Source organism: Psammomys obesus, unplaced genomic scaffold (assembly GCF_907164565.1).
Source record: "Psammomys obesus unplaced genomic scaffold, mPsaObe1.curated_primary_1811, whole genome shotgun sequence".
In the NCBI taxonomy this organism is placed as follows: domain Eukaryota; kingdom Metazoa; phylum Chordata; class Mammalia; order Rodentia; family Muridae; genus Psammomys; species Psammomys obesus.
In genome coordinates, this window is record NW_026591918.1 from 4,343,262 (window position 1) to 4,353,385 (window position 10,124).

A 10,124-nucleotide genomic window follows, 5' to 3' on the forward strand; every position below is an offset into this window, starting at 1 on the left:
TTTTGAGGTGGGGCTTATTTTATTATGTAGCTGGGTTTCTTAAATAGCTTAAATGATAGGATTCAGTATTTGAGTGAAACGGACTATACAGTTACTGCTCTGGAAATGATACCATTATAAATTGTAAACACTGATAGCATGGTGAGCCCTGGTTCTGATCTGTTGAGATGTGCAGGTAGAGTGGAACTGGGGAAGAGACTGAATTTGATGCTTTTCTGATTTCAGTTTGCTAATCTAGATGTAAAGAACAGAAGCTGTTTGAAAAGTCCCACCTTTAGTTCTTGGGTGTAGTTTTAGTCCTTGGACAGTTGGCAGGTTCTTTATTCCCCTGACTTTTGTTTGATGCTAGGAAAGTATGACTAGCTTTTGTGTATTGTTCACATAGTGACCTGGGTTACCAAGGAAGCCCAGTGTCACTGTTAAAAGATATCTGTGTATACGTATGTACATACATGCATACATATGTTCGTACATACACACATGCATAAAATTTTGTCTCTTCTTTCTTAGAAAGATCCTGCATATTTTTATGGATATGTGTATTTTCGACAAGTTCGAGATAAAACTCTTAAAAGAGGCTACTTTCAGAAGGTAATTTTTATGTGCACTATTAAAGTGTTTTATGTTATGACTCGGAAAGTGAGAGCTGGACTTGATGGTGCCTGCCTGAGATATGAATATTTGTGAGGTGAAGATAGAAAAATCAGGAATTTGAGGCCAACTTAGGACTACATGAGACCCTGTCTCAATTCCCCACCCCCAAAATAGGAATAATTAAACTTAATAATGTCTCGAGTTTTTATGTTTTGCTTGTGTTTATTATTATTACTATAAGACTGTACTCACGAAAATCCACCTTCCTCTGCCTCCTGGGTACTGAGATTAAAGGGGTATGCTGCCATGTTCCACTGGTTACATGTGCCACTGTAATTTTTAACTGTTGTATTTTTGTTGTCTCTGATCTGGACTCCTGATAAACTGTAGTGTTTTAGTTCATATGTGGAAGAGTTCCATTGCGTTTTGACATTTTAGATTAAGGGAGAAACTAAACAAGTTGTAATATTCTTGCAACCTATGAAAACTTTTTTTAAATGAGTCCGTAAGTAACATCTTAGCCATTATTGCTTCCACCCTTATGTATAGTCTTTCATAAATCTTATGAAAAAAGGAAAATGAATCGTTCCTACTCTAATGTCAGCTATTAGGACATACCTTTTCCATTTGTGATGAAATTTTTAGTGCCACTAATTAATGTTGAATGGAAAGATAAAAATTAGTTTGGAAGCTGAAGAGATGGCTCAGCAGTTAAAAGCATTTTCTACTGTTGCAGAGGATATGAATTCAGTTCATAGCATTCACTTAGACAGCTTACAGTCACCTATAGCCAACTCCAGAGAATCTGAAGCCTCTTCTGGCCTCTGTGGACACCACACATATATACATAAGTAAAAATAAAAATAAAAAGGAGCAGTTTTCAAGGAAAAAAACTACATTTAAAAATGAGTGTAGTTTGTATATAAAGTGGTCATACTTGCAATTTTTAAGTGTGTGGCTAGGCTAGGACAGCTGAACTGTAGAACATAACAGGCATAGGGATTTGAGCCAAACATCACCATTTGTTATTTCTTTAGTAGGAAGACTTCATGTGGCTAATTTTCGATATTGCTATGTTGTAGCAACAGGTAGACATCTCAGTTTGCTTCTGTTGCTGATAAAATGCCCTGACCCAAACAGTCTAGGCGAGAATGTAGTTTATATTAGCTGTGGTTCCAGGTTATAGTCCACCTTTGTGGAGAGGTCACAAAGGCGGTAGCTTGAGACACTGATGACTTGCCTATATACGGTTACATCCATCGCATGCTTAGCCCCTTCTTTTCACTCTTAGACAGTCAGCACCCCCTGCCTAGGGAACGGTTTTACCTGTAGTCGGTGGCTCCACCACAGTTAACATGGTCAGGATACTCTCCCACGCACACCGGCCAACCTGATACAGAGATCATTTGTTGATTTTTCTCTTCCCAGGTGGCTATAGATTGTCTCAAGTTAACAGTTAAAACTAATAGTTATACTTGGCTTTTTAAATTGTCCATTATATTTTAGTCTGTTTGTGGGGAAGTTGTTTTGCCTGAAGGGCAGGAATATCAGTGAATATGCCTGTAATTCCAGTGGTTCTCAACCTTCCTCATGTTGTGGTGACCCAAATTATTTTTGTTGCTATTTCATAATTTTGCTACTGTTATGAATCATAATGTAAATATCTGATATACAGGATCTCTGATGAGACTCCTGTGAAAGGGTCCTTTGACTCTCAAAGGGGCCATGACTCACAGGTTGAGAACCACTGTTGTAAAGCATAATAAAATTAAACTTTTTGCATTCTTCAATTATGACTTTGTATCTTCTTGTAACCATGTGCTGTAAAAAATCTTTCATTTTCAAAATCCATACTGTTTTGCTGAATTTTAGCTCATTATAATTGTTCATGCAAAACATAAGTGGCAAACTTAAATTATAATCATTAGGCATTAAAGAAAACCACCTTTGTCCCTTTTCTTTCCTCAGTCATTGGTTTTGATCAGCAAATTACCTTATATTCATTTTTTTCACACCGTACTCAAACAGATAGCACCAGAGTATTTTGAAAAAAATGAACCTTACTTGGAAGCAGGTAAGTTTAATAATTATATGAGTTGTGTACTGTGTGTGTTAGTATGTGTGTCTGTGAGTGCAGGTTCATGCATGTCCACATGTTTTCAGAGGCATGTGTGTGTGCAAGGGCACATGCCCCTGTGTGTGGGAACCAGAGGTGAATCTTTGGTCATGTTCCTCAGGAGCCATTTGCCTTGAGTTTTGAGGTAGGGTCTTTTACTAAGACCTGAGGCTTTCTAATTAGGCTAGGCTGACTGGTCAGTGAGCCCCAGGGACTCTCCTGTCTCCTCTTCCGGTGCTTGTACTATAAGCGTGCATCATTGCCATGACTTGTATGAGTTATGGGGATCAAACATCATGCTTTGTGCAGCAAGCACTTAACTGACTTCCCCAAGCCCACTGTGTGCACTCTTAATATTCATTTTTGGTTTTCTTTTATTTATTTACTTATTATTGTGTGTGCGCGCACACACATGCTTGTACACCCTCAGAGGCCAGAAGATTGCTTGGAGCTAGAGTTACAAGTAATTGTGGGCAGCCTGACATGAGTTCTGGGAACCAAATATTGGTCTTTTGGGAGAGCTGTTATCACTTTTAACATTTCAGCCATATCTTCATCCCCCACACAAGTTATATATTCTTTTTTTTTTTTTTTTTTCAATTTTATGTGCATTAGTGTGAAGGTGTCAGATCCCTTGGAATTGGCATTACAGACAGTTGTGAGCTGGCATCTGTGTGCTGGGTCCTTTGGAAGAAGAGACAGTACTCTTAACCGCTGAGCCATCTCTCCAGCCCCTAGTTATATACTCTTAGTTACAGAGTCTTAATCAAGTGGAAGTTAATATTCAGAGGATTTACGACTTACATGATTTGAGTGAGATACAGAACATTTGGTCTGGCATCTTAACCCATAAATACCAAGAATGGTATCTGGTCCTGTCCACTGTAGAGACATAAGTGGTGTCTGTTAGAGTTAGTAATAAGGTTTTCAACTGGTAGTTCTTGAAAGCACCATTGAATAGAAATCAAGAAACAGAAACAGTAGTTAAAAAATAAATGTGAAAGCTGGGCGTGGTGGCTCATGCCTGAAATCCCAGCACTCTGGGAGGCAAAGGCAGGTGTATCTCTGTGAGTTTGAGGCCAGCCTGGTCTACAAAGGGAGTCCAGGACAGCCAGGGCTACACAGAGAAACCCTGCCTCAAAAAATCAAAAATAAATAAATAAGAAAGAAAGCTACCCTTGAGCCTACTTGTCATTCAACAGGTTTTTCTTGTTAATTAGAAAAAATTTTATCAGTGTGTGTGAGACAGAGAGGGAGAAGGAGAGAGAGAGAGAGAGAGAGAGAGAGAGAGCGCACACACGCGCAAGCCTGAGAGGAGGCCAGAGAAGACATCAGATTCTTGGAGCTGGAGATGCAGGTGGTTGTGAGCCTCCTGACATCAGTAGTAAAAACCAAACTCAGGTTTTTACAAGAACAGGAAGTACTCTTAACAGCTAAGCCGTCTATTTCTCTAGCTCCCATTCAACAGTTAACCAGTATATGTCCTTGAACAGTATTTCTGAAAGAAATGTAACTGAAATATTTCATCAATTTTACTTTACCTTATCTGCTGTTATTAATATATTTCTTCCATGTTACTAAAAAAGTTATAACTTGCAATGCCCATTTTAAATATTTTAATTTTCCGCTTGCATTGAGGAAATATTTTGTTACATTTTCAGCTTGTAATGATGTTGACCGATGGCCTGCCCCAGTGCCAGGGAAAACACTGCATCTGCCTATCATGGGAGTAGTAATGAAGGTAACAGCTTTCCATTGTCTCACTTGATTGCTCTTTAGAGAACTCAGTAGGATGCTTGCACATGGGTTTTGCTTTTAACAACCTGGTGACATTTCGTAGCGTTGCTGCCTTCACTGTTGTTACTGCTGCGAGGTCTTATAGACACACCACAGTGTAAACTGCTTGACAGTGTTTTGTTCAAGTCCAGGCCCTTGCAGGCCTGTCACCTTGTAGGATTTGCACAGCAGTGTTACTCCTGTGAAGTATACACGGATGTAAGTGCATCATCCTAGAATCCCCATAGGGTGGAAAGCGGAAACAGAACACTTGTAGCATTGGGCGTGACTCACAGAAATTAAGGAGCCGGAAGAGTCACTGTTTCCAGCTCTAAATGGCCTTACACCATTTAATGTCAGAGCACACATGTTCAGCTAGGAATATTTTCTGCTAGAGTGAGGATTTTTTTGTCGTTTCTTTTCATTGTTTTTCTCTCTGTGTGTATTGGGAGTTGAACCCAGGGCCTCACAAGTGCTAGGCAAATGCTATACCACTAAGCTCTGTCTCTAACCCATTGTTTTGTTTTGAAGGCATTTTACTCTCAGGTTTTGTATGAATGTACTCACGTTCTTGGCAATTCAAGTATTTGTGACGTTGGTTTTATTATTAAGGGTGTTCTTTCATTAGATTTGCTGTTTGCATATGTATTCTCTCCCCACCCTTTGGGTAAACAAAAAAAAAAAACGATACTGATAGAACTGGGCTGGGAGTTCCCATTGTTTCCTGTGGGATTTATTCAAAAGTTTGGCAGGTTTGAGAGGGTGCGTTTGGGTGTGTGTATTTATGAAGCAAAGAGTGGAAAGATAAGCAGGAAGATCTATGAGGCTGATGTCCTTACTTTGTTTTTCAGCACATTGGCTTCTTGGTTTTTAGTGATCTGTTTGTAGTCTTGAAGACTTTGGTTTTGCTACTTTCTGCTCCAACTAAAAATGAATACCCTTAATTCTAAGATCTGCATAAATACATACTAATATATTTTAGAAGTGCTGAGTGTGTGCTTTAGCAGCCAGATAGAGCACATCTCATACAGATGAAGGTAATATTTTCTCTCTTTGTCATTAAGGTACGGATTCCCACATGCCATGACAAGCCTGGGACCACTCAGATGGCGCAGTTAACTCAGCAGGTAGTGTGATGTGGAAATGTTGACAATGCAGTTTCTGTGTCTTTTAATACGTTTCTGAACAGTAAAGTGGTAAACTTTATTACATTTCTTGTTAGAAATGCTGCTGTTACTACCTCAGTAGGAACTGGAGTTCTCCAGCTGTGATTGTGAGGACAGAAGGACAGTAGATACTTTAAAAGAAGTTTAATTCCGGCAAAAGCTGTTCTCTTAGAAGAGTAGCCAATGGAATCCTAATTTTAGAAGATTCAGTCAAAAGGATTCCGGAACTTTTATTTTTCTGAAAGCAGTTTCTGTTCATCTTGGTTTGAAGCTTTCATTTGAAATAGTCTAGCTGCTTTTACCGCTCTGCTCCCTCTGTTCTTGGAGTAAAGCTGCAGAACAGCAGGAAAACTGTCTGCTCATTGCACATATCCTAGTCTTAATGGTTGTCCAGTTGTGACTGAATCTCACTTCTGGCCATTGGACCGATTCTTACAGTGTTTGTGTTTTTCTCTCTCTTCTGCTGTATTGAGGGGCACTGGGGAGACCCACTCTCTCTGGCTGCTCTTGGAAGAAGAGAAACTTGTCAAAATGAACTGAGTGATATGGCTTTTTGATTATGGTAGTTGTATTGTTATTTTCATTTATTTGTTATGTGTTTTTGAAACACTGTGTAGCCCTGTCTCGCCAAGAACTTGCTAGTGAGCCTCCCTTTGAATTTGTATCGGTTCTGCCTCTTTTCGAGTGCTGCTATCATGGTATGGTCATGTACCATCATGTATAATGCTTTGCTTTAGATAACTAGGTGTGGTGGTGTGCACCCTTCGTCCCAGTCCTAATCTCCTGTGGTTTCAAGGCTGGGCTGGACTACACAGTGATTGCCAGGACAGCCAAGGCGACGCTCTTAGGCCCTTCCTTAAAAACAAAAGCAGAAAGCAATTTCTATAAATTTTAGTGATGTCTCCCCTAATTTTCTTCTTTTTCTTTTTTTAATCTTTTAGGCAGACACGCACACATCTGTTATTTTACCTACTGTTCATGAGGTGGATCTTTTCAGGTAAAGAATAAAAAATTGTTAACTACCTTGTCTTTTTATTTTGTGATAATTGTTAGTTTTTGAAGAATGTTAATAAAGCTGGAAGAGAATACTCATTATAATATGCCAAAGATTCTTGAAAAGTTAAAAAAATAAATATTCTTTTAGTTTTAGTGGTAAAATCCAGTGATTCATCCTTGGCTGCATCTGATAAGTCAAGAAAATTGAGATATACATTGGGGTACCACATGGTTAAAACAGTTTTGTTTTATGTGGTACAAAAGTTGTACTGTGGAGATGTTAGAAAAAGTAGCATTTTGTTTGTTTTTTTAAGTTGAATTTTAAATTTTGGAATGAAATGGCACAAGGTTTGTGCTTTAATTAAAAACCTTCAGTAAAGGGGCCTGGAGAGATAGCTCAGAGGTTAAGAGCATTCGTTGCTCTTGCAGAGGTCCTGAGTTCAATTCCCACTACCACATGGTGGCTCACAACCATCTATAATGAGATCTGGTGACCCCTGCTGGCCTGCACGCAAAACACTGTATAATAAATATATATATATATATAAATCTTCAGTAAGAAAAAAAATAGAGAAACAGCAGCAAATAGTATTTTTTATGTTTCAAATTTTTAAAATAAAATTATATGCTCCAGTACTTGAAAAAAGAGGAAAGAAACAAAAAAGAAAAACTACCACTGTTTATGCTTTATATCCAGAAGAGCTGATTAAGAATCTTTAGGCTTCTGCCCAAGTCGCAGATCTGAAAGTGTTTGTGATGTGTAGCCCAGCTTGAAAATGCACTATTTCCAGTGAGCAGTTAAGCAGATACTGGGAGACACCGAAACACTCAGTGAATAGGGTTGAAAAAGGGAAGTGTGGAACCTCCCTTTTTCTGCTTTCTAAAATGATTTTTAAAATAACTGCACGGTATACTACTAGTTCATTAATTTTATTTGCTTAATTTATTTTATATACTGCTTCTAGCATAGCTCAGTATTCCCACTTCTACTTAACAAAAGTGGAAACATAGCTGGCCATAGTGGTGCATGCCTTTGATCCCAGCACTCAAGAGGCAGAGGCAGGCAGATGTCTTTGAGTTTGAGGGCAGCTGGGTCTACAAAGCAAGTTCCAGGACAGCCAGGGCTGTTGCACAGAGAAACCCTGTCTCAAAACACCAAAAAAGAAATATGTCGGTACAAAGACATTTATGTACATGCACGCCATGTTGCGATTTCCTTTATTCTTGGGGTGCATCACCCACACCATGGGGCAGAGCCTATGCTCAGGAGTAGTTGGCCAACATAACCTGCATGTTATTTTCTTGTTGTTTTGTTTTTGGTGTTTTTTGGGTGTGTGTGTGTGTGGTTTGTTTGAGAGAGAAAGAACATGAAGTTGGGTGGGTGGGTAGAATCTGGGAGAAGTTGAGTAAGAGGAAAGAATATGATCAGAATATATCATACAGGGGTAGAGAGATAGCGCAGAGATTTAGGGCACTGGTTGCTCTTCCAGAGGACCCAAGTTCAAGTCTCAGCACTCACATGGTGACTCATAACCGCCTGGAACTTCAGTCCCAGGGGACCTAATGTTATCTTCTGACCTCTTTGGCACAAATGTACACACAAGCAAAACACACACATACATAAAAATAAATGAATAAAATTTAAAATACATATATACTATGAAAATCTTTTTTAAAGCCAATAAATTAAAAAGTTACTTTATTCATAGTAGCCTGAAATTGGATACCACTGAAATACCATGCACATAGAAAACCACTCAGCAATAACAGAGTGAATGAACCATTGCTCAATACATCAGCAGAAATAACTTTCAGAGACTGTATGCTAATTAAAAGTGTCAGACTCTTGTAAGCTACTTAATAGTCAGTTTCATTTACATAATTTTGGCACAGGCAAAACTGCAGGGCCAGAAATCCAAGGAGAGGGGACCTTGAGGGTAAGGGAATTTTTTGAGCTGATGGAACTGTTTTGTATCTTTGGCAAGACTCAGTTTTACTGTAAATAAATTATGAATAAGACTTAAAATTATGATCTTTAAATATTTTAACATTGAATTAAAAGGTGGAGTAGCTATAAAATAAGTTAATACTACAGAAAAGATGCATAGAGTTTGCATACTGTTGATAATTTTGATACTCGAGTCATTAAGGGATAAGTTGAGTTCATATAAGTTAACTGAGAATTTGGTTACTGGTTTTTTGTTTTCTGGGTTTGTGGGGATGTTGTTTTTATTTTGTTTTGTTGAGATGGAGTGGCGTTCCTGCCTCAGTGTCTGAGGTGAAAGGAGTATGTGAGCCGTCATCCCTCGATGAACTAGAATGCTTTTGTTTTTAACTTCCCAGTGTTAAATCTTTTTATTTATGGGGAAGAGGAAAAAGGAAATAAGACAAATCTAAACCATGGGGGCTGAAGAGATGGCTCAGTGGTTTAGAGCATTTGTTGCTCTTGAAGAGGACCTAGGTTTGGTTCCTAGCACCCACTTGTGGCTTCTAGGGAATCTGACGCTCCCTCCTGGCCTCCGTGGACACTGAGCATACATGTACACAGACATACAGCCAAAGCATTCATACACATACAAATAGGATAGCATAACTAAATTTCTGTTTTGTTTTGTTTCTCAAGACAGGGTTTCTCTGTGTAGCCCTGACTGTCCTAGAATTTGATCTATAGACCAGACTGTCCTTAAACTCTAGACATCCATCTGCCTTTGCCTCCCAAGTGCTGGGGTTAAAGGTACATACCACCACCACCCAGCCTATAAAAAATCTTTAAAAATTTTACAAATAAGCCATAAAAAATAATCTAGGACAAAATATCTAACAATTAGATTAATACTTTCCCTCTGATAGTACTCTATTTTTGTGTGTAGAACTTTTGTTTTTCTTTTTTGTTTTGGTTGGTGTTTTTTGAGACAGATTCTCCTGTAGCCCCGACTGGCCTCAACCTCACGGTGTAGCTAAGGCTGGCCTTGGTCTTCCTGTCTTTACCTCCCAACTGCTGAGATTACAGGCTTTTGCACCATACCTATCTGAAAAATTTCATTCTATGCTTGTTAATGTAAATGGCATTTGTTATGTTGAAATAATATGTATGTATGTATGTATGTGTGTGTGTGTGTATGTATTGGTTTTTTTGAGACAGGGTTTCTCTGTGTAATCCTGACTGTCCTAGAACTAGGACCCTGCAGACCAGGCTGTCATGAAACTCACAGAGCTCTGCCTGCCTCTGTCTCCAGAGTGCTGGAATTAAAGGCTTATACCACCACCGCCTGGCTGAAATGGTATTTTTACACTCACAAGAGCAAAGGACAGAGATCATTTTTGAAAGGCGCCTGAGATTGTAGAGAAACTGTTGAGGGTTAAGCCCTTTCACTAGGCCAGGACTTGGACTCGTTCTGTAGATTACTATCTGTGGGCTGGACCATTTTCTCCTTCCTTCCTTCCTTCCTTCCTTCCTTCCTTCCTTCCTTCCTTCC

The 10,124-nt window shown here is 39.0% G+C and overlaps 1 protein-coding gene across 4 annotated transcripts in view; it reads left to right on the forward strand.

Annotated features, from left to right (window-relative positions):
- The window catches only part of Dennd6a (DENN domain containing 6A), a 55,918-nt gene that overhangs the window by 16,807 nt on the left and 28,987 nt on the right, over positions 1-10,124 (forward strand). For all 4 annotated transcript variants that reach the window (XR_008720717.1, XM_055612371.1, XM_055612372.1 and 1 more), the window contains exons 5-9: positions 511-591; positions 2,563-2,668; positions 4,372-4,451; positions 5,551-5,613; positions 6,594-6,649. Coding sequence is in view for 3 of the 4 variants with exons in the window: in XM_055612371.1 (XP_055468346.1) it covers positions 511-591; positions 2,563-2,668; positions 4,372-4,451; positions 5,551-5,613; positions 6,594-6,649 (386 nt within the window). In the remaining variant the exon portion in view is untranslated. The remainder of the gene's footprint in view (positions 1-510; positions 592-2,562; positions 2,669-4,371; positions 4,452-5,550; positions 5,614-6,593; positions 6,650-10,124) is intronic.